At 25.9% G+C, this 26,054-nt stretch overlaps 2 protein-coding genes across 3 annotated transcripts; both read right to left on the reverse strand.

Moving 5' to 3' along the window:
• Positions 1-939: 939 nt before the first annotated feature.
• Positions 940-7,897, reverse strand: LOC145829952 (acyl-protein thioesterase 1-like). 2 transcript variants are annotated; one of them, XM_082937842.1, is made up of 6 exons: positions 7,858-7,897; positions 4,978-5,051; positions 4,664-4,740; positions 3,528-3,629; positions 1,241-1,417; positions 940-1,099 (listed from the first exon to the last, which is right to left on the reverse strand). In XM_082937842.1, exons 1-6 carry the CDS (start codon positions 7,884-7,886, stop codon positions 1,049-1,051), a joined length of 510 nt encoding a protein of 169 aa, XP_082793968.1. In that variant the 5' UTR covers positions 7,887-7,897; the 3' UTR covers positions 940-1,048. The 2 variants fall into 2 exon arrangements, with proteins under 2 accessions (XP_082793968.1, XP_082793967.1); XM_082937841.1 differs by having other exon boundaries at positions 940-1,152.
• A 2,175-nt stretch (positions 7,898-10,072) lies between these two features.
• Positions 10,073-22,148, reverse strand: LOC145849544 (thioredoxin-like protein 4A). The gene is made up of 2 exons (XM_082954485.1): positions 22,024-22,148; positions 10,073-10,953 (listed from the first exon to the last, which is right to left on the reverse strand). The coding sequence occupies exon 2, from the start codon at positions 10,922-10,924 to the stop codon at positions 10,496-10,498; it is 429 nt and encodes a 142-aa protein (XP_082810611.1). The 5' UTR covers positions 10,925-10,953; positions 22,024-22,148; the 3' UTR covers positions 10,073-10,495.
• Positions 22,149-26,054: the final 3,906 nt, after the last annotated feature.

The raw sequence follows: 26,054 nt of genomic DNA on the forward strand, positions 1-26,054 counted from the left end.
AAAAATACCTTAACAATAAAAAAGGATTTAATATCTAGAGAAAAACTTCATTTTAAACATTACTGCATTTTTCAACTATATCATTAAAAACATTAAAACCAGCATGAATTGTGGGAATAGTATTTTAGACCAGACTGAGTTTTGGAAAATAAATCAAATAAGCTACTGAGTATATAACAGTCCTCTAGTACGTAACAGATAATGTATTGTACAGTTTTGTACTTGTTTTTCTAATTTATCTAAAGTAAAAAAATCATACTAGCATCGCGTATTATACGCAGAAACAGCTGTTCAAGATATCAGGCTTGTTTTTAAAACACATAATACATAAAAATAGTAAAAAAAAACGCTAATAGTTTTTTTTAATTTCTTTTTATAGTCTATGATATAGACCACTTTATCGTTAGGTTTAAAATTAGATTCTAAATAAAAAAATATTAATAAATTTAGGTTGAAAAATAATAATATATGCGACAGTTGTTTTAAAAACAGTTTTACTGCTTTTCAAGAGTTCTGAGTAAAGCAAAATATTTGTTATGCTAAAGTATCTCTTTTAAATACATTGTTCTTTAAAGTTTATTTTCTAAAGACAATTTAGTGTAAAATTTGATTTTACATGACCATTGTTTGTTATATAAGGATATATGTAATACTTTTATTAAAAAAAGACTATGAATGAAGTTGAAAATTATATTTTTGTGATCATTATCATATTTAAATTAGAGCTATTGAATTATATATTACACATTTGTTATAGAAGCTTGAAGAGTATGTTAAGAAACTTAATAAAAGTTGTAAAACATTTAAAGAACTGTTTTGAAGTTAAATCAACAAACAAAATACAGCTTATAAGCATTTAAACTTTTTATTGATTTAGAAAGTAAAACTATGTTCTTTAAAAAACAAAGTTTAATAATAAACAACTTACACACCAATAAATACTACTTTTTCTGGCTCAAAAGAAACGATTATCACAGTATTTTTTGTTTAATAATACTGCTAAAACAATAAAACAAATAACATAAAAGGCAGCTTAAACACATAATAGTTACAACTTAGACACGAGTTTGTACATTTCATCTTTCGCATCTTGAATTTCCTGTTGAGTTTTTTTTTATGCACACAGCTTATTTTCGTATACAAGGAGAAAAACTGTTAAACAACAAAAAGCGCTTGTATCAACCAAGAATTTATACTTGTGCACAACCGACTTGACAAGCTTGATAAAAATTCAACTCACTCGCGGGTGGCTCGAGTGCCCCATGTCGTTGTAAACTCTCATGGTGACGTCACAGTTGCGAGACTTCAGCAGGTCGTTGGCGATTCGGCCCAGCCGCAGCGGGACGGTGACGTCACAGTAGCCGTGAAACTGGAATATTTTGCACTTTTGATCACTGAGATCGTGGCCGTCTTTGCCCTGTTCGTTTGCTTGTTTTTTTTTAATTTTATTATATTTATTGTTCATTTCGCTTTTATTTAAACTACTCATGTGGAAGAGTAAACCTCTTTGTTGGAGATAAAGATTAAAACAACATCTAATTTACTTTACCTTTAGCTGTATAAAAATATTAAAATAGTAATTGAAAAGTATAAACATAAGTTTAATACAACCCATTTGAAAATTTTTAATACATTGCTTATATAACTTAATTCCGACAAAGTGTAGCCACTGGTTATTTGCAAGCTTTTATCAGGTTTTTTATACTAGAAACTTTATTGTACATTTTCAGTATAAAACTATACTTGAAACAAAAAGGTGATTTGCAGAACTTAAATTTATTCAAAAGACACTGATTGCATATAAAAGTGTAACATTCCGTAGCAACCTGTATAATTTCTTTGGGATAAAGTTTATCCAAATGTAATGAAACCAATATTTTATTTTAAATATTTAAAGAATGTGAATGAATATAGAACGTTTTGTACAAATAAATAACATTATATTGTCACTTTGAAGTATCATAAAAAAGTTTTATAAAAATAAATACATTTATTTTATTACAAGGAGTTACATTTTATGAGATGCTTATAAAACTATTTTTTTATTTAAACTTCTCGCAGTAATTGGTGTTGATGAGTGCTATTATTTTGTGCTATAAACACGTTAGACTCAAGAATTAAATGCTTACTTTACTTAAGTTCTAAGATACTATGTAGTATTGTTCATTTGTGTTCAATTATAGTTTTTGTATAGTGTGATGTAGTGATCATGTATATTTGTGCATTTTAGTTCATGTATTTAAAATATTAGTTTTTTTTTTCTTTTTTTATATTTATCTTCTATACCCCTCTATTTCCTTTTACCCATAAGAACCCTCTTTATTGAGATACAACTCCCTTTCAGAAGATTGTTTTAATACCTTAGGTTTAGTACCACAATAGTATTAATACTTAGATACTATTTACAGTTAGTCTCTGTTTTGTTTATGTTTGTTTTCTACCAAATATTAGACAGAAATTAATAACTTTTTTTACTTTTTTAAGTAATTCTTTTTATTTACCCCAAAGTACAGTAACATCCCGGTTGAGTACGCACTTTGAATACAACAAAAATGCGTACTCGACTGGCAGTGCGTACTCAGGAAATCCTGGTCTTTGTTTACCTTCAGTAAACGCAAAAAAAAAAAAAGAAGGTTCTTAATTTTGTATTTTGGTGTTTGTTACCTGCAAATCTGCCTGCAGCAGTCAACTTTGCTAAAGAGGAATGGAAGAAAGTTCTAATGAAGCTATCAAAACTTTCATTCCTAAAACTAACTTGATAATAAGTTTAAACAGTGCTCTTTCAGAGACTTCTGACAAAAATAAAAAGTCAACTACAACCTTAGTGACACACATCGAGAAATTGATGAAATTGAAAGCATTGAAGATAAAAGCAGTCATATGATCCAAGAAGGAATATTAAAAGAAGCAAACCGTGTTTTCAAAGAACAACAGGCAGTATATGAAGAAGAGAATATTACATCAAATGAGGATGAGCCAACAGATGTTTGTAGAAATAGTCAAAGTTTACAAGCTACCAATATTCTTCATAATGTGTATAAAAAGCCTGTTATTCTGTTGTATATTTTGTTGTCGCCTTGCCTAAGGAACCTATGCGACTCTCTAACTTTGATCAGTTTTGTCTCAAAGGTTACTTTAAATTAAAAAAAAACGAAAGTTATAGTTTTTCAAAGACTTTTCCAAACAGTAAAAAATTACACGATGTTCCAGTTTTGATGGCCGGCTACCCTTCTTTATTCCATCACTAATTACTTATGTACTAAATAGAAGGGGTGAGCAACTTTTCCAGTCGAATGGCCTTGCCTACTTGAAACCTTCTTTGCGGGACCGCGGAACATAAAACCGCAACATGCTTGTTGCTAAAAAGCTCAACTTTATCACTTTTTCACAAGATATTTTCAAGTTAAAAATACATCGCGAGCTAGATCCGACCCAACCCTTCACAATACAGTTTAACATAGTTAATCGAAAAACGTAAACATACCTATACTACAATATTTATTTTCAAAACAAACATTTCATGATACCTGAGCAAAGAGTTGTTGCAGCGGGAGACAGCAGCTGAAGGCAAAAATTCCTCCCAGCTCTTCTTTGTGGGTTAATCCGGTGTACAGCGCAAGAGCTCCACCCTGTGGTAGTGTTTGTAATGACTAGTTGGTAAGAAAAAGCGTTCATTTTTGTTATTCCTTACAACGCGTACTTTTGATTTTTTATAATAAATCAGGACTTTTTTAATTTTGCTTATACTGTAAAACAGTGTGAAGGATAACTGTAAACATTATGAGATTTAATATTAAAATTAATGAGCTGCAATTACAGTACAAACAATTAATTGTTTGGACTTCTTAAACTGAAACAAACTTCATATACACTAGTGCTTTGTATTTTTATAACTGTTAAACTTTTAAAATTCATTTTGGATAAAAAATTATAAATACTTATAACAAAACATTAAAACTTAGTTTAATTTTCAATGTAAGTAGTATGTTCACATGTTTAAAGTTAAATTCTTGAAATTAAACTTGGTTAACCATCAATCTATTTTTTATTTGAGTACTTAACTAACCATAATGCAAAATGATCATTACAACTAAGAATTAAAGTTATAATATATTTTTCAGGCTTTTTTCGTGAATTTAAAGTTTTTTAACTTTCTTAAAATTTTAAAAAATACTTTAAAAATAACCATGATGCTAATTCTTTTAGAAACAATTTTAGTAATAAAATAATTCATTGTGATTATAATATATTAAGTTATATAAGCTAAGTTATATTAAGTTTAAATAAGTCACATGATAAATATCATATTAAAACTAAATAAGTTATAATTAATGTTGGAAAAATAAATCATTGTTTAATAATGTTTTTTAGAAATAAGTAAAATAGACTTTATAATTAAAAATGATAACAAATAACTGATTCATATAATGTTTACAGCTCCACAAATTTATCTATATATTTTACGAAGTCTAAAAAACAATTTTTATTAGATAAAATTATAGTTTCAAAACATGCTGTCTAACTTAATACTTATAAACATACCTAAAAAAATAATAAAAAATAATAAAAAGCTAATAAGATTCAACCTGTACTTAGATAGTTTTAATTTTGTCAAACATATTTTTCAAGTAAGTTTTATCAAGTTTAAAATAAAATGACAAACTTGTGAAAATCCGCCCAAGATAACATTTTTGCTGGGAAGTTTGTGCTTGTTCATTTGCTCCTTTATTAAATTCCTCACTGCAATAGTTTATGTGTATACCAAATTTATAAATACGATTAAAAACAACAGTATTTAAGTAAACATTGTAAAGTACTTTTATTATACGCTTACTTATACAAAAACTTCACAAAATTTAAACCTATTTTAGAACTTTTGTAACATAATACTAATTTTATTTGGTCAATGATGGAAAAAAAGAAAACTTTTTAAAATACTTTTATAATATATTTGTATATTGAATAAAATAAACTAACATTCATTCGCAGCTCTTTCTATTTCATCTTTATCATCCAAATTATCAAAATTTTTACGGTCCTTCATATCAAACCTGAACACAATGTTTAAGTATACAAAAGTTCATGTTTACATATGTAAAAAAAAACCTTCACCAACAATATATTTGTCATTTTTTACACAAATTGCATTATTAATTTATAGTGCATGACTATTTAAACTGTTAAAACTCAATTTCCAACATTTTATATGACATTTAAAACCTTTTTACCATCAAACAGGGTTGCCACTTATTTTTGAGAAATATCTTCCAGGTTTTTGAAATTACACGTTTAGGGTCTATTTTTAGTTTAAAACTAAGTTAAGGAAACAACTGTTTTAAATATTATAACAACATTCAAAAGATACTAGAAAGCTACTTTAAATGTGTTTTTTAATAAAAAAAATTTTGATGGTCATAATTTTTTTTTTATCTATATGATAGATTTTTTGTGTCAAACCAAAACTTTACTACTTAGCAAGTAAAAATTGTTTAAAATTCCAGGTTTATCTAAGTGTTTTAGAGATTTTAGTTCAAATTTCCAGGTTTAATTTAAATTTATCAAATTCCAGATTTTTCCAGGATTCCAGGTTTTGTGGCAACCCTGATCGTATTACCACAAATTTAGAAATATTTTTTACTGTTTCGCGCTTAAATTACTTTGATATATGGCCAAAAAAATATTTTCAAAGTTAGTAAAACATGGTGTTTTGGTAATTGAGAATTTTCAATGTTCAAAAATATTTTTTCAAACTCGATTTTTTTACCTTTATTATCGTATTAATTAGACCTTGAAAAAACTTTTTTAATTTGAATTTTGAGTTACTCTCTGAAATTTAGTCTTAAAAAAATTCAACGAGAATTTGAACATCAGGTTAAATCAAGGGTTGGAAATTTGAGGGCTAAATGTAATTAATAGATATAAACAACTAGTTCAGAAAACCAAGTTTATTTTTTCTATAAAAAGTTTACAAATGTGTTTATTTTTAGCTTGAGAGTAAAACGTGATGTCTCTTTTATATATTTCATTATACAATTGCTCTTTTTATTTTAAAGAAACTCTAATTCTGTAATTGAAGGTCTTTAATTATTTTTTTGTAAATCTGGCCCACAGTTTGTGAAGGTCTGCCGACCCCTTAATTAAATAAGTCAATAGCAAAAAAAAAAACATCTGTCATAGTTGTTTTAAAAATCTTATTTTTATTATTAACTTTTGAATACTTTCAAATTTTTTACATTCACCGGCTTTATAAAAGGATTTTTTTAAACAAACATGCAAGTTTTGAACTTTATAACTATGACATTATTAAAATAATCAGGGTTCGTGCGCGAATTTTTTTTAATTTAGCCTGACTGAGACCAATTTAGCCTGACATTTTTTCAAAGAAAGGAAAATCCCCGTTAGAAGTCATTTTAGGTATTGGGGGGTTTTGATTAGTACTATTGTAGTCTCCAACTTCAACCAGCTTTATCCCAAATATACTTTGAGTTTTAAATATCTGCAAAAAGCAACTAACTTATTTACAACTCAATAAAATAAGACTAATTTGTGAAAAAGGTGATTGACCCCCGCTCTATGCCCTCAACATAACAAATTTAGTGATAAGTTTTAAAATAAGTGATATATCTAATCTATTACTAGTGTAAAATTTTAATATATATATTACTAAACACAATTGTTCAATTTAATTAAGCACAAACGTTATAAACAAAAAATTTATAATAAAACAACATGCATTGTCGTGGTTTATTAAAATTTAAAATGAAACGCTTACACGAGTATTAAAATAAATAAAAAATGTTTATTATAGTATTTTGATTTGACTAATACTTAAAATTGATACATAATTATAAATCCTAAATCTAAATAAATACAGTGATTGTTGATGTCATATCAGATTTAAAAAGCTTACACATAAGTTTAAAAGAAAAACTTTAATATTTTGTTCTTATAAAGAAAAATTAATTGTACCTAAAATTTGTACTTTCACAAAACTTAGTACTTATATCTTAAAGCTAAGTTTTAGTGTTGTGAATATCTCTAATAACTTTAACAAACAGTAAAATACATGAACAAACTGCTTATAGTTCCAATCTAAAAAATATTTAGTATTAAGTCTTTAAATTACAAATTTAAACAGTTTAACCAACTAAGCTCTGAAAAACATAGCTGATGTAAACGAATTCAAACAAACAGCTAAGTTGTTGAACTAAACTGTAATGTTTAAACTGTATTTTTATTATGAACTTTCATAATTATGACGTATATAACCTACTCAAACAAAATAAGAAAGATTTTTAAAAAATTTTTGAGATTCAACAAAATGTTTAAAGCATTTATTATTACAAACACTGACTGATTTTGTCTTTAATAACTAAATCTTTATTTAGAACTAATTCACATCTAAATTTAATTTTAAAAAGATTTCTCAATTTTTCTCAATCAAAAATTTTCAAGCATTTGATCTGAGAAAAACTTAAGATTCTCAAATTTTAAATATAAAAACTGATTTAGCCTGACATTTTTCAACTTTTTTCAAAAAAACTGATTTAGCTTGATTTCGCCTGACTTAGCCTGACGCGCACGAGCCCTTAATAATGTTTTTTTTAATTTTTATGCGTTAAAATAAAATTTTTGTATATTAAAATCTTCAGAATTTATAAGATAATACTGAAACTTTAGAAAATCCTAGACTATTTTAGGGGAAGAAATTGCTAAAATCTAAGAAGAACGCTTAATCAAATTAATTAACAGATTACCAGAAAAAAGAAGAAAATCTTCAAGTTTAATGTAGAATAGTTAAGCACAACTTTTAGTTTAATGGATATTTTTAAACCATACCAAAACATACCAACTTACCAAGCTGCGACTCTTGTCCCACCGATCATTGTGAGTGGCATTTGAGGTCTGAACGTTTTGATTTAAAGTCATTTCAAAAATACTATTAACCTACTTACATACAAAAAATTGTAAGTCGTTCTACACAAGCATCTTTTTAACGTTTCTATATTTTCAAAAACTTGTTATTTAAAAGTAATAAACACATAACATTTTGAATAACATTTAACAAGTTATTTAAAATTACCACAACTTTCAGCATAAACTTACAACCGTTCATTAACAATAATTCGAAGATAAATCATTTAAAAAACATATATATATTTTACTCACGCATTGGGAAAAACGTATGCAACTTCCGGGTGACTCGCTCCTTCAAATATATTCTTCCATCCAGCCCTGTCATTACATTTATTTGTATACAAACAAATTTTTAATTATCAAGCTTGCTGACACTTACCCGTTGTCCCCCAATCCGTGCAAGAAAATTACCTATTTACAATAAGTACTTTTAGCTTTGAGAACTAAAATGTGGCAAGCATTAACTATTAAATTATTTATTAAATATGTGAAATATTATTAAATTCATTAATTATATACCTATTTTAAATTAAGAAATTGTTTGAAGGCAGTATGACGAAGAAAAATATAAAACTTGCATCTTACTAAAATTACTAAGCTTTATTGCAACTAAAATAAATCATTAAAGCTTGTTATGACTAATTACACACTAAATTTTTGGCTAGACATTTGTAGGCTCAAACTATTTTAAAACAATCTAAGCTGAATAGTTATTCAAAACACCTGCTAATTAGCAACTCTTTTCATTTAATTTTTTATATTCTTCACTATAGGACTGCCACTCTTTGGAGCAAAAAAGCCAGCTTGAGTAACCAAAAACTAAGCCGAGTTTTTAAAAAGTAGTAAAAAAATATAAGGCAAAAACTGCAAAAAAATATTCCATCAAGCTTTAATGCCTAAAAGTTCCAAACTGTTAACAAAAGGACTTAACATGTGGAAAAAAATATTTAAAGCAATAGAAAATAGTTTGGGATTCAAGAAATAATTTCTCTACTAGTCTTAGTTTTCCTAAAAATATACAAGCCTAAGCTTTTATAAGTTTTTATAAGCTTAAAAATATAAAGGCCAAACTACCTTGAGTTTTTCAAAAACTTTTAACCAGCTTAAGTTAGCCTGAGTATGTGGCAATCCTGTAACTAGTTTCAATATACAATTAAATATACTTCAATAATCTCAATATACAATTTAAAGATAGAAGTTAGGCCGTAAAAAGATTAGTTTCGGTAATTTAAAGTTGTATTCAAAATCTCTAGTCATAGCATTTTTTGTAGCAGTTAAAAGATTTCATACATCTAGGTTGCTAAACCTAAATCTTTTTTTAAAGTTGATAACTAACCACAGCTTTTGTTTTCTCACTAGAATCTATTTGAAAACTCATCTTAAACTAAGTTTTACAAGAGCTATAAAATATAAAACGTTTTATATCAAACCATTACAAAAACTGTTTAAATTTCCAAGAAAATAAAACTCATGACCTTAACTATATCTCTAATTAATATGTACCAAAATTTTGTAAAAAAAAAACTATATCTTTACTTTTTGAAAAAAAATCAATGTGACCTTTCATCAATGTTTTAAATAAAAAAACTTATTTTACTCAAATTTAAAATAAAGAAACTGAAAAAGAAATTATTTTTAAGTATTTAACAGTTGTAAAAACTAATCTTAGAAACAGTACAGCTAATTTTTTTAATGATATTAACTGGGTAGTTTGAATTCACAATAAATAGCAGTTTTCTAATTAGTGAACCAAAAAAGTTTAAAAACAATATCAGAAATTAAACTGGTTAGTAAAAATTTATACTTATCAAATATTTCAATATCTTAACTTTTTATTTTTTTAGAAATATATGTTTACAAGATCATTTACATACCACTGTAAATTGAATGTTTAAACAATTAAACTTGTCAATTTAATGCTTAAACAATTCTACATCAAAAAACAAAACCTCAAGTACGAAAATCTGCCTAACTAACAATAAAAATTTAGATCAGCTCACTATTAACTCTATTTTTGCAAGAACGTAAAGCATGGTGTTTAATCAAGATTATTGGTTTTTTTATTAAAGGTTGAATGTTATATTTAAAAAACTAACTACTTAAAAACTCTAGTAATAAGAATTTATAAAAAAAAAACCACAACTATTAGTTTCATCTTTAATAGTTTATTAAGAAAAAAAAAGAATGTAAATATTAAGAGGTGTAAATCCAAGACATAAACAATCACTCTAACACTTTAAATAAGTACCAATTTCTATAACTTACATTTAAAAATTTATATACACATTTATCAAGTACTTTTTTTTATTTTAAATATTGCAAACACAAATCTATAACCAATAAACCAATTAGACATGTAGTAGTTTTTTGTTAAAAATTTACATATCAAATTAGTATGGAGTCTTTAAGAAGCAGTAGCATAAAAAAAAATTCAAGAAAATTTGTTTGAGTAAAATATATTTCAAAGACTGTTCAAAATTCCAAAATATATGTCAATTTTATATTAATACAACAAAAAAATAGTTCCAATTCAAATGCAATGTGCATACACAGCACAGGAAATAATGAAAATCCACGCCTAGTACTTGTACTTTGTAGAGTAGTCCTTGGGCGACACCACAATACCCCTGCCCTTGATGGCACCCCGGTAGATGGTCTCAATGATGTCAATCATCTCCTGCTTGTTCTCCAGCGCCCAGTTGATCTTGTTGTTGTTACCTGTGCCCAGATCGATCATGATGTGCTTGTTCCTGTAGAAGAACATGGTGGTGCACGGGTCGTACAGCTCGTACATCTTGTTGAAGTCGGGCACCTGGGTGATGTCCACCAGGTAGCACACGGCAAAGTTCTTCACCTTCTCGGCAATTTTGTGCAGGGTCTCGTCCATCTTCATGCACTCGGGGTCCCAATCGTGGCCGAAGCGGATGACCACCACCCGCTCCGCCTCGTTCAGGATGGCCTGGTCCACTTGCCAGCCGTTGGTGAGATGGGGAAGCATGTAAGACATGGTGAGTTTTGTGTTAATTAAATAGAAACCTGTGGAGAATAGTTTCTGATTAGTATAAAATTTAACAACTTTATTTTTAGCTTAAATTATTTATAGTTACTACAAATATATTTTTTAACCTTAAAATTTACTTTTAATGAGAAACAAAGAAGAAGTGAGAGAAGCTTCCACATAAATTTAAATGATAAATTTTGAAAAAATCTATTTACCTTATAAGGCTTTAAATATAACTAATAAATAAAAATTGTTAATGCAATACATATTCATATAAAAACTGTTTAAAACTTTTTCTTAAAAATTTAGCTTGCAAGGGTTACCACTGACTTTTAGCAAATTTTCTCCAGGTTTGCAAAATTTCTTCCAGGTTTTTAAACTTAAATTTAAATAAGGTAAAAAACTGTGTTAAATAGTATAAAAACATTGAAAAGATACTGTCATGGTTGTCACTGATCAAGCTGAAAAAAAAAATTCCTGACTTTTTACTAAAATTTTCCTGACTTTTTTTAATCAGTTTTACTTATATAAATGTTTCACTTAGTTTAAAAAAAATATTACCCAAACTATTTAATATAAAATCCTTAAATTAAAAATCAGTTAAAAAAGAATATACTTAAATAATTGTAAAAAAAGACATAAAAAAGTAAACTATATATCTGTTGTAAAAAATATTTCCTCTTATCATTTAGTATAAAACTTGTATCAAATAAATATGCTCTTATTTACTTCAAAAACTTAAGTTACTCTACAAAAAATACAAAGAATAAGTAAACTTGGCATATACCTCTCTTATAACTTAATTTATAAATTTAAACAACTTTGAAAAAATTATAAAGAGGTAAAGTATACACATTAACTTGTTACATAAAATACTAAACTAACAGCTTAGTTATAAAGAACTCATTTATTTAAACAAAAACATTTGAATTCTAAAATTATTCTAGATAAACTTTTGTGTATATATCACAGTTTCACTATGGAAGTGTCCTTGCTACAGATCATCAATACTAAAAAGCTTACAAAATCTGCTTGTTCAAGTAGGGTACTTGTTCAATATGTTAACAGAAAATTTATGCAGCTTTATAAAGGATATTTTACTAATTTATACCAGGTGAAGGCATTGGAAATAAAATTAAATATAATTGTAAATTTCTAGGAACATTTTGGAACTTTTTTTTGACTTTAAAGGACTTTTAATTAATTTTTACCATTTGAAGGCTTTGGAAAACAAGGAATTTTGTAAATTTAAACTGACAAAATCTGACTTTTTTTTTAATTTTATCAAATTTCCTGACTTTTTATGACTTTTTTTCAAAACCCCCCATTTTTTCCTGACTTGGTCATTTTTTTAAATTTTTCCTGATTTCTTGACTTATCCTGACCAAGTGGCAACCCTGCATTAATATTTTTGAAAATGATATCATATATTAGTAAAACATAATGAACATTATTTTTTTTTTTTTTTTCTACACAAATTCATTAAAACATTTAGTGGCATGTTGTTTATATAATTCTTACTACTTAATTTTTATATGTATGCAATATCTATACTTAAGTTTTTGATTTGCCAACTAAACCTTTTTTTATCTTTTTGAGGAACTCTAAAGCAGGTTAATCATTTTAGAAAAAAATAGCTTTAAAGTACAAATATTATCTTTTTATTATCATAAATTGCAATAAAAATTATCAATTATTTCAAACTTTAAAAACTACCTATGATAAAATTGCAACTGGTTACAATGAACTGTTATGTCTTTACCTCTTACTTTAGTTCTTTGATTTAAAATAAATAGGAGAAGGGTTTTAAAAATTATATAAAAAAGAAATCAGTATTGAAATATTAAATTTACTTATTAAATAAGCAATTATAAAAGTAGCAGTACTGTTCACTAATTTCATATTTACAAACTCTCACAATATTATATTTATAATTTAAATACACCAGAATAACTTAAATATAAATTAAAAATGTACTTGACTTCACAAAAAAATATCCTAACTAGGTTTTTTATTTCAATCTGTCACTCCTAGCTCTGTTAGCTAAAACTGATATTATTGAATGCCTTCAGCTTAAATAGTTTTATTGCAAAGAGCCAAAATAGTTTTATTCAGAGAGCCAAAATAGTTATTTTTTGGATAAAAACTCCTAGTTAATGTGATTAAAGACATAAAACTTTGTAAATTTATTGTCTAATCATGTTTTAACAAAGATACTACACTGTGAAACATAAGAGCCAGCCTTTAAGATTAACTTAAGCTCTTTTTAATATGTTTAAAAAGTGCAAATAAATTTAAAAACACTGCAAATCAAATTTAAATACTTTATAAGTATAAACAAAAAGACTTAAAATTTATAAATATAAATTTAACAGAAAAAAGATACTTAAACTAGCATGAAATTCATAAAAAATCAAACATAGTCTGATTTTTTCTCAACTACTTCTAAAAACTTTTAAATGACATGAAAAAAACTAAATATCTTTGAATTGCAATATAGCATGGTTGCCACTGATCAAGCTGAGAAAAATTTCCTGACTTTTTTTAATCAGTTTTACTTATATTAATTGTTCAATTAGTTTATTAAATATTACCCAAACTATTTAATATAAATTCCTTAAATTAAAAATCAGTTAAAAAAGAATATACTTAAATAATTGTAAAAAAAAAGACATAAAAAAGTAAACTATATATCTGTTGTATAAAATATTTCCTCTTATCATTTAGTATAAAATTTGTAACAAATAAATATACTCTTATTTACTTTAAAAACTTAAGTTACTCTACAAAAAATACAAAGAATAAGTAAACTTGGTATATACCTCTCTTATAACTTAATTTATAAATTTAAACAACTTTGAAAAAATTATAAAGAGGTACAGTATACACATTAACTTGTTACATAAAATACTAAACTAACAGCTTAGTTATAAAGAACTCAATTATTTAAACAAAAAACACTTGGATTCTTAAATTATGCTAGATAAACTTTTGTGTATACATCACAGTTTCACTATGGAAGTGTCCTTGCTACAGATCATCAATACTAAAAAGCTTATAAAATCTGCTTGTTTAAGTAGGGTACTTGTTCAATATGTTAATAGAAAATTTTTGCAGTTTTATAAAGGATATTTTACTCATTTATACCAGGTGAAGGCATTGGAAATAAAATTAAATATGTTTGTAAGTTTCTAAGAAAATTTTGGAACTTTTTTTTGACTTTAAAGGACTTTTAATTAATTTTTACCATTTGAAGGCTTTGGAAAACAAGGAATTTTGTAAATTTAAAATGATTTTTTTTTAATTTTATCAAATTTCCTGACTTTTTATGACTTTTTTTCAAAACCCCCTATTTTTACCTGACTTTTGTCATTTTTTTTATTTTTCCTGACTTTTCCTGACTGAGTGGCAACCCTGTACTGTTGAACTACTTGAATTGTGTTTTTTAATAAATAGGTTTTTAAGATGACAAAATTTTTTGTATCTATATGGTAGAATTTTTTGTGACAAATCAAAATTTTTTTACTTATCATGTAAATATTGTTAAAAATTCAAGCTTATTCCAGCTTTTAAAAAAAAATTCTCAAATTCCAGGTTTTTTTTAGATTTTTTTTGCCTTAATCGTCAAATTCCAGGTTTTTCCAGGTTTCCAGATAAAGTGGCAACCCTGCTTTGCACAACCTTTTAGCCAACCTTTTCAGTCAAAGAGTGACAAAGTAACTACTTACTAGTAAAATTAAAATAATACATTACCAATTGACTATACATTACTTAAGTCAATTTCTTTATGTCATATATGTAGTTCAGCTTAATTCTAACATAAAACAAATATAAAGTACTATATATATATTAAGTTTAATGTTTTACAATTCTATTTATTAATTGTTTATCAATATTTTTTAAAATGTTATCTTCATTTTTTCAAGTTTTAGAAACATTAAGGCAAAAAAAACTTGCAAAAATTAACCTATAATTTATGATGTTAATAAATTTTTTATACTTACCTCTAATTCATTTAAATTGAAGTAGGAGTGAAAGGGTTATAAAAATAATAAAATACAAAACAATATTGTACAGGGTTCGTGCGCAAAAATTTTTTCATTTAGCCTGACTGAGAACAATTTAGCCTGACATTTTTTCAAAGTAAGAAAATCCCCTTTAGAAGTCATTTTAGGTTTTGGGGGGTCTTGATTAGTACTATTGTAGTCTCCGACTTCAACCAGCTTTATCTTGAAAATACTTTGAGCTTTAAAATCTGCAAAAACCAACTCATAGCTTAGTTACAACTCAATAAAATAAGACTAATTTGTGAAAAAGGTGATTAACCCCCCTATACCCTTAACATAACAAATTCAGTGATATGTTTTAATATAAGTGTTATATCTAATCTATTACTGGTGTAAAAATTCAATATATATTACTAAACACAATTGTTCAATTTAATTAAATATTAAGTAAAAACATTATAACCAGAAGATTTATATTAAAACGACTTGCATTGTTGTGTTTTATTAAAATTTAAAATGAAACGTTTACACAAGTATTAAAATTCAAACAAACAGCTCAGTTGTTGAACTAAACTGTAATGATTTTAACTGTATTTTTTTTATATTAATTTTCATAATTATGACAAATATAATATACTAAAAACAAAATAATAAATATTCAAAAAAAAAATTTGAGATTCAACAAAAGGTTTTAAGCATTTATTTTTTATAAATACTGACTTTTTGTCTTTAATAACTAAATCTTCATTAAGAAATAAATTTGCATCTCAATTTGATCGTGAAAATATTTCTCAATTTTCATTAACCAAAACTTTTCAAGCATTTGAACTGAGAAAAACTGATTTAATGAAATTTTTAAATAGAAAAACTGATTTAGCCTGACGTTTTCAAATTTTTTCAAAAAAACTGATTTAGCCTGACATAGCCTGACGCGCACAAACCCTGATTGTAATATTAAAAAACTTAATGAAATATAGCAACTAAAAATGGGTAGGTGCCAAATTTGCACAAGGGGACTAAGTTGCACTAAGATACTTTTGCATGAAGACACTTTTGCACATTGGCACTAAATTGCCTGAAAACAAAATTGCACGAAGATACTTTAGTACTGAGACATTTTTGCACTGGTTGAATGTTTTTTTTTTCAATTATTTATCAATATTTTTTTTTTAATCAATTCAGTTAATTTATTTACATTATTTTACTATTACTGTTACCCCTAACCCTTGGTCAGTGACTTTCTTTTTATTACTATCACTGTTACTCCTAGCCCTTGTCCTCCGCCAGTAATTTTTTGTTTTTTTTTTAATTTATTTATCTTTTAGTTTATTTTATATATTTTTTTTTCACTCTGCTGCAAAATTGACCCTTCATGCAAAATTGTAACTTATGCAAAATTGACCCTTGGTGCAAAATTGTCTTTGTGCAACTTTGTCCCCTATTGCAAATTTATCTTGATACAAAATTGACATATTGTGCAATTTTATCTTTGTGCAATTTTGACCGCTTCCCAATTAAAAATAGATGTTCTTTGAACTCAACCAAACATACCTACATAAATACTCCTTTCATTAATATTTAAGCTTATTAGAAGAACTTATTTTGAAACTAGAACTCTCTTGATATGTATAAAGCTTTACTCTGGGCTGATACTCTTACCTCTCTTATCTGCAAATGATTTTATTCACGGTTGCCACTTGTTTTTTCAAAAAATTTTCCAGGTGTCTTCCAGGTTTTCTAAATTTCTTCCAGGTTTTTAAAAGCACATCTTTTTTTGATGATTTTTAGTAGTAAGTTATTATTTAGTTAAAACTGGTGTTCAAAAGATATAAATTACTTAAAGTTACTGTAAGTATTGCAATCTATTTTATTATGTTGGAACCTGACCTAAATTCTTTTAAGATGGTTGTTCAAAGGCAGTTATGTTAGTTTAAGGGCATAGGGGGGTAAACACCCTTTTTTGGTTTTTGATCTTACTTTATAGTTTTTACTAAGCTACAAGATGCTTTTTACAGATTTAAAAAATTCAAAATAATTATTGAGATATAGCCGGTCAAAGTCGGAGGCAACAATAGGTTCCTTATGGGAGGCGCAAACTAAAACGGCAAAAATAGACTATTTCACTAAAAATCTATCTTCTCCTACGTTTTTTGAGATAACTACCTCAAACTTTCAGGAAATGTTCCTTGATGATATATTTAAAAAATTGTTTAAGAATTATAATAATACAAAAAAAAAAAAATTATTATACATTAAAATTAGAATACAAAAAATAAACAAAAAAACAGTTTTTTTTTGTTTTTTTGTTATAAAATTTTTATTTTTTGATTTTTTTTAAATTCTGTTCCGACAGAATTTTCTAAATACTGCAAGGAACATTTCCTGAAAGTTTTAGGTAGTTATCTCAAAAAAGGTAGGAGAAGATAGATTTTTAGTAATTTCTAGTTATTTGCCGTTTTAGTTTGCGCCTCCGACTGCTATATCTCAAAAATGGTTTTGAATTATTTAAACCTGTAAAAAGCATCTTGTAGCTTAGTAAAAACTATATAAATTAAGATCAAAAACAAAAAAGGGTGTTTACCCCCCCCTATGCCCTTAATACAAATAGCTAAAAGTCTACTTAATTTTTTTCTTAGTTTGAACATGTTATCTATTTATTAATTCTTGATAATGTCTTGGTATTACTAATAAAATTTATGAAAGAGTTATCAACAGAAATTAAGTTATAGATTCAGATAACATAAAAATAAAAGATAACACTTATCTTTAAAACAATTAAAGGCCTTAAATCTTTAAGTAATTTTTAAAACAATTTAAATCCTAGAGAAAGATACTCAAGAATGTTTTGAATAAAAACATACTTAACTATTTAAATTGAAATCAGAAGCTAGTTATAAAAAGTAAACATTGTTAACAATTAAAACTTAACAATAAAATATAAGTAGTAATAAAAATATTTCTGGAACTACATTGGAAGGTCTTGACTTAAGGCTCACTGCAATAAAACTGACTTCTTCTCAACATACTCAGTCATACATACTATTTCTCCCATCATCAGGGTTGCCACTCTTTGAGCCAAAAAATCTTCCCTGAGTGACCAAAAATTTCCCTGAGTAACCTTAAATTTCCCTGAGTTTCCCTGAGTATTTTTCAAATCTTAAAAAAAAAATTTTCTCTTCTAACACAAATTATTAATACCTCATTCTCATTTTTCTTCTTTAATAATAAAAGGAAGGTTGTATGTGTATGCTTCTGCATTAAATTTATGAAAAAAACTGTTTTCAAAAACTCAATCTTAAAAGGTTTAAACCAATAAATTTCTGACACAACGGTCTTTACCCATTCCAATTAGACATGCCGGATTTAAAACAGCAGCCCTTCTTAAAAAGTTCATACCAACAGTCATTCTTGTTTTAATTTTTTTTTATTATAGCAAATATAAAAAGTTTACATTCATTGTGAAATGACTTGAACAAAATGTTAGAAACTTTACCTTGATTTAGCAAATCTTGAATTAAAGTAGAAGCAGCACATTCTAACTCTACATCTTTTTTGTGAAAACTTTTATTTTGAAAATGCTTATTATTTAGTTCAAGTAGCTTTTTTCCATTTGGAGGGCTTCCATGAAAGAAGTAGTAAAAACAATATTCATTAACTTGTATACTAACTTCTGTATATCATCATACATGATAGGAATGCTTGGGCTGTTTTCCTGATACCTTGTTAAATATGGAACCAAAATTGAGGCAACAAAGCTAAAAAAATTCAATTTTACAACTATTAATACATCATCCTTTATAGCATTGCTTATAGTTATAAAATCTTGACCTGGTGGCTGTTTGTAACCAGGCAGTTTTTTCCAGTACTGTACCATTTTAACAACATTAGGCCAAATTAAAATGGCTCTGTCAGCTACCTGCTTTGACTCTAACCATCTTGTGGCGCAAAATGATAAAAGAAAGGTGGTTGACCCAGTTTCAGTTACATAGTCATCTCTTCTGGCCAATGTGTGATCAAATAAGCAATGGAGATGTTTTAAAACTTTTTTATTTTCCAAGGTGTAGCTTCAACACCGGACTTGAATGCACCCTGTGAATAATGTGCAAGCTGCAGGACCCTGTGTTAATAAGTTGAGGTAGACCTGAAGCCTCTCTATCAAAGTCAACTTTTTTTGCAAGAGCAACGTTCACATTTGGTCCATCCATTGAAATTTGGATCAAATTTTTTAGGTTTAACTCTTGAATTTTGGTCAATAGGGCTTTTTTTAAATTATCTGCAGTACAGTGACCTAAAAATGCTGAAGTAAAATATTGACAGTGTACTTTTTTTTCTTCATGCATCTCACCACCAATTCTAGTTGAGTTTTTTGCAAGACTTTATTGAATTTCAATAAATAGTTAACAACAACTTTCATTTCTCTAAACTGTTTGATTTTACTGAAGTAAATATAAATTTAAAACTTAAAAAAACTACAATCTTAATACTAAGAATATTGAAGAACTAGCCGCAAGGCTAAAAAAGTTCTAAATAACCACTTAAATAATAAAAATTACTTTTTTGAACAAAATATTGAAACTGGATTAACTAAACCTCATTCTAGATCTAGAAAAAAATTTCCCTGAGATTTTCAAAAACTTCCCTGAAATTTAGAGAAAAAATCAAAACTTCCCTGAGTTTCCCTGAGTTAAAAGAAAAATGCCAAAATTCCCTGAGTTTCCCTGAGTTTCCCTGAGATTTTCTAGAGTTTGAAAATTCCCTGAGATTCCCTGAGTTCCCTGAGTGTGTGGCAACCCTGCATCATGATAAATACTTCATCAGCTTTATATTCTCCTGCTATTTAATTTCTATATTACCGTAATATTTTTTCCAGTTAAATGATTTTATATTAATCATTTTTAACTAAATAAAACACAAGTGAAACTGCTATTTCATTAAAATATACATAGACTGTAACTAATCTAAATGATACTTTTTAAGCTTTATATAGTTTTTTTTTTAATTAATAAAAACATTTCTTTGTCTGAAGCATATTAAAGTCATTATGTGCTAAAATAGATGATGAAAACATACAAAATGTGCATTATTTAGTTTACTGAATTTTTATTTAAAAATCTTGAAGAGTTTTGTGTTCACTTCATATTTTTCTTCAATGAAATTGTAACATTTTTATTACAAGTACAAATTAATGTTTTTTTTTTCTTTCCTAATGACTTCAACTCACTAACAATATCAACAAAAAGTTAAGGGCATAGGGGGGCGGGGTAAACAACATTTTTTTTTGATCTTTATTAATAGAGTTTTAACTAAGCTACAAGATGCTTTTTACAGATTTAAAAATTTCAAAATAATTTTTGAGATATAGCCAGTTGAAGTCGGAGACAACAATAGGTTCCTTATGGGAGGCGCAAACTAAAACGGCAAAAAAAGACTTTTTTACTAAAAATATATCTTCTCCTACATTTTTTGAGATAAATACCTGAAACTTTCAGGAAATGTTTCTTGCAATATTTAGAAAATTCTGTTGGAAGGATTGTTTTTAATTCAAAAAAATAAAATTATATTAAAATAAACAAAAAAAAGTTTTTTTTTGTTTTTTTTATCATAAAATTTTTATTTTTTATTTTTTTATAATTTTGTTCCAACAGAATTTTCTAAATATTTCTTGGAACATTTCCTGAAAGTTTTAGGTATTTATCTCAAATTAATTGGGAGAATATAGATTTAAGTGAAATAGCCTTTTTTTGTTGTTTTAGTTTGCGCCTCCCATAAGAAACCTATTGTTGGCTCCGACTTTGACTGGCTATACCTCAAAAGTTATTTTGAATTTTTAAAATCTGTAAAAAGCTTCTTGTAGCTTAGTTAAAACTCTTTAAAAAAGATCAAAATAAAGAAAGGTTGTTCACCCCCCTATGCCCTTAATGTTAAAACATAATTGTTTTCATAACAACAAACTTAGCTAAAACTTTAGATTTATAAATCATAAAAACTATAATACTATAATATATTTTTGTCTACTTTATACAAAATAACAAAAACTCAAACTTTAAAAATTTCAGGATTTTTCAATAAAACTCCAGGTTTTTCTAGGTATTTTTTTATGCTTAAATTGTCAAATTCCAGGTTTCCAGGTAAAGTGGCAACCCTGAGTTTTTATAGAATTTAAAACTTTTATTTAACTTTTTATTTATTGTTGATCTTGTAAAAAGTTTGTAATAAAAACCTACAGATCACACATTTTTAAGGATCATTATTCCAAAATTAATAAAAAACTAAAAACTGTATTTTGTAAAGGAGTTCAAACTGTTAATCAAGCTTACACACCTAAAAGTCCCAATATAACACACATTACAACTTAATAAAACAAAATTTAAGTAGCCTGAGTTATCTTTAGTGTGTGGCAACTCTGAAAAAGTTCATATAGCTTCTAATTTACATAAAGAAGTTTTTTTAGTGTGTTCAACTATTTCTTTAAAAATTAATTCTTCTAGATTTTTCTGACTTTATAACTTTCATTTTTTATAGCAATCTTTTTTTGGTATAAAAATAAGTTATAGTAACTATTAAAGATAATAATACTACTTTAAATCTACTTTGTAATAAATAAAACTCTGAATTTTAGATCAAGTTATATATGAAGTATATAAAATTTTTAATTTTATATCTTCTGAGCGTCATTTATTACACATAAAAAACTTTTTAATTCCAAGTATTTTTAATTTTAGTTCAAATTTCAAGTTTTTCTGCCTAAATTCTCAAGTTTTAGATTTTTTCAAGTGAAATGACTACCCTGTAAATATTAAGAATATTTTGTACTTATGTCAACCAAAGTGTTTATCATGCAATATCTGAGTCAGAGGGTTCTCAAATTTATATTTAGAAAATTATATCATTACTCATATTATTCAATTCAATACCAGCAGACCACAAAGTTGCTGAAAAATTATATTCATGCCAGAAAATGGTTTACATAAATGTTGTAGAAATTTGTGTCTTTTTTGGCTACATTTTCTTATGCTAAGTGATTTGCTAATTGATAAGTTACTATACATACTCTAGAAATAGAATAGTTTAATTAAAATGATACACTAAACAACTCACCTGCAATTTTTTAATGGTTGAAATTATTTTTTGCTAAAGAAGTCAAGTGACATTAGGTAATATGTTGTAAAAGTTGTATGTGTCATTTTAAAGTAAAACTCAGAAAGTTTTAAATTCAAAATATAAAAGTTAAAACCATAAAAAACAGTCTAATTGAAATTAAATATCAACTAAGATGCCTACAAAGGTTTAAATTTTTAATATAAAGAACAGGGTTGCCACTCACTTTTTCAAAAATTTTTCCAGATTTTCCAAATTTCTTCCAGGTTTTTAAAAGTACACATTTTTGGGTCTATTTTTAGTATAAAGTCTAGTTTGAGGTAAGAAACTGTGTTAAATAGTATAAAAACATTGAAAAAATACTGTAAAGCTACTTTGAATATTCTTTAATAAGTAATTGTCATCATCAAAAATATTTTATTTATATAATAGGTTTGTTGAGTGAAACAGAAACTTTACTGCTGAACATGTGAAAATTATTAAAATTCCAGGTTTTTCCGGGTTGTTTAGTGATTTTTGTTCAAAATTCAAGGTTTTTTTTTCAAAATTTCTCAAATTCCATGTTTTTCTAGGTTTATTTTGCCTTAATTGCCAATTTCCAAGTTTTCAGGTAAAGTGGCAACCCTGTAAAGAATTAGTTGTATAAGAAGGCAAATAGTTTTAGCTTACAAAACTTTAGCATAATGTAGCTTAAAAAAAGTTCTTTTATAACAAAAGTTTCACTTTTTAGAATTTTTGCTTTAATTTTAAAGTTATAAATAGAAGAAGTGTTTGAGTTACTTTATTTTTTGTTATTCATGGAAAAACTGCAATAAAAAAACTTAAAATACTTATCATAAACAACTTTGTCACTTACTTATTATAAATTAAAGTTGAGCTTTTCTAAAATTCTTAGAAATAAAGTTTAGATCAAAATGTCACATGAACTAAGTTAAAAATTTGGATAAACTTTTAAGAATAAAAATACTTATAGTAAAATAATTACAGTATTTTAATAAATTTAATTTTACTAAAACATTGTAATATGCAAAATCACAGTTTAATTTGCATGTTTTAAAGTTTGTATATTATTATTATTAGTTTATTGAACAAAAAGCGTAAAAAAAAAAACAAAAATTTTTGCTCAATAATGTTTTGGTTCAATGACCTGGATAGCAAAAAGACCTCTCGGTCATCGAGTTGCATACCCAAACTTAATCAATATTATAATGAGCTAAAAATAAAATAAAAAATGAAAAGTTTAAACTCTAAAACAAAAAGCTCTATAAAAAGAGACTCTATTAAACTTTACAACATTAAATATTTTTCTAAAGAAAAATAAATAGAAAAAAAAAAGAATTTTCTTAAAAAATAAAAAAAAATTACACACTCATATATCTAACACTATATACACATAAATATATATCTAACTTTACTTTAAAAGGTCAAGTTTTTATCTGAAATTTCAATTTTAAAATTAATCCAGAACTTTGCAAATAAATTACCCTGTTATATAATTTAAAAAGAAAAATTATATATATATTAAGTTATTTCCTTTTTTTATATGTGTTTAAGAATTTCGACTCTACTACCAACTTATTTTAACCTATCAAAAAGTAAGTAACAGTAAAATATAACTATAACATTGAAGAAAAAAAAAAAAAAACGTAAAACTGCAATATTCAAACAAAGTAAAATAAAGCTGTATCCATAAAAAAATTGCTTAAACTAGATAAAAAGTATAGAATAAATATATCATTTTAATTAACTATTTTGTGCTAAAAAGGTTTTTCTCTTTTTCTTCTGATAATTTAAGTTGAAAATAAAAATATTTCACATTTGAATAGCTACATAAACTATTGTAAATTTTTTTTTTTTTATAGAATATTAAAGAAGTGATTTTAACAATAACTGAACTTAACTTTTATAAATAAAAACATGAAGATACGTTAAAAAAAAAAAAACAATAATAATTTTAACAACAATGATATTAACAACAACAAATTTCTTTCCACTAAATCAATCAAAAAAAAAAAAAAAACTCTTTTCTCTTTGAAAAACTTGTCTAAGTCTTAACTGAAATAATAGAAAGAAAACAACATTTGTAAACATAAAAAAGAATAATTTTGCATTGCTCAAAAAGAGATTTTTCTTTAATATAATTTGCTTGAAACAGTTATCTCAGCTTGCTTTTTAAATACTTTATTTTCTGCTAAAATATAAACATCTATAACTATTCTTTTTACATTTTCATGCAATAAAAAATACAAAATAATAAAGTATATATTCAAAAAAGTATCTTAAGGAATAGTCTTAAAAATAACTGGACAGAAAATGCTAAAATCTCAACTGAACCAATGTTAATGTAACCAAACAAATCTACTTTCCAACAAAAAATTAAAAAATAAACAAAAAATTGGATATTAAATGAATTACTAAATAGTTAACTTTAACTACAATCTTAGAAATAATTAGATAGAAAATGATAAAATCCAGTCTAAACCAATGTTACTGTGACCAAACAAATCAACTTTCGGACAAAAAAAAAAAAAAACTAAAATATAAAAAAATTATTAAAAATTTGGATATTAAATGACAAGTACTATTAACTCCTTAAACAAAGTAAATAGGGAGTAGAAATGATCACTAATGACCTTGAGAATTACTATTTAAAAGATAACTTTTAAGTTCATGCTGGAACTTTCCAAAATGACTTATACTTTTTAAACTTAATGGCAACTTAGTCCACAACTTACTACCTTGGAAGGATAGTGATTTATGACCTATTTTGCTGTTGAATCTAGGTAGGAAAAAATTTGTTTCTGAAGACCTGGTATGATAATTATGTACATTTTTTACACTTTTATAGTAATTTTTAAAGTTATCTGGTAACAAATTGTTGTTAAACTTAAACATAAAAAGACCTAATTCATATAAATACAGACTCTCAACATTTAATATTTTTTTCTGAGATTTTAATTCTCTTACACTGTCATCATATTTCTTATAATGTATGCATCTAAGTGCTCTGTTTATGAGAACATTAATATCATTTATACATTTTTTATTTGCTCTTCCCCAGCACAACAAGCCATATCTAACATTGCTCATAAGCAAAGAATTAAAGATCAAATATAATGCTTTTTCATTTAAGAAGTGTCTGGTTTTATATAATATACCCAATGTTTTTTGTAATTTTGTTTTTATAGTTTCTATGTGTTCTGACCATTTTAAATTTCTGTCTATAATTATTCCCAAATATTTATAGCTATTTGTGTTTGATATAACTGTTTTACCTATTTTTACATTAGGATCTTTATTTTTCCAAAAAATATTTTTTGATTGATATAAAATCATGCTTCTGGTTTTATTAAGATTTAATTTAAGTTTATTTTCCATTAGCCAATCTGATACCTTTTTAAGTTCTATGTTAAAATTTTTACTGTCATTTAGATATGTGTCTTTTGTATATGTTTTGTACAACATTGTGTCATCTGCGAAGTTGAGGATGTTAAGACCAGTGTTGTTTTGTAGGTCATTTATATGTATTAAGAATAATAACGGCCCTAATACTGACCCCTGTGGGACCCCAATTTCACATTCTTCACAGGTTGACTCATATCCTCCAAAGCTAACAAATTGTTTCCTTCCATCTAGATATGAGCTATATATATAAATATATAAATATATATTAGAATATCTAATTTGTTTCAGAAAATTTTTCAAATAATTACCTCATCTATAGGATGATTTTTAGTAAAAATTAATATTTATAACCAGGGATAAAAACTTATTTTCAAAATTTCATTTTACAACAGTCTAAAATAAATTTTTTGAATGTAAATTGGTGTTTTGTTTATTTTAATGTGTTTTAAATTTAAATTATTAATCATTTAGGTAATAACATTCACTTAATGATTTAGTTTTCATCAAAAATGTGCACAGAACTTTTCTTTATGAAACGGCTAATATACTTAAAGAACAGCCTGATCTGAAAAAAGCTTTAAAATACTGAGTCAACAAATTTTTATAAAGCTTTTTTTACACCCTTA

This window comes from Thalia democratica, chromosome 2 (genome assembly GCF_965202585.1).
Source record: "Thalia democratica chromosome 2, ktThaDemo2.hap1.1, whole genome shotgun sequence".
NCBI classification, from domain to species: Eukaryota; Metazoa; Chordata; class Thaliacea; order Salpida; family Salpidae; genus Thalia; species Thalia democratica.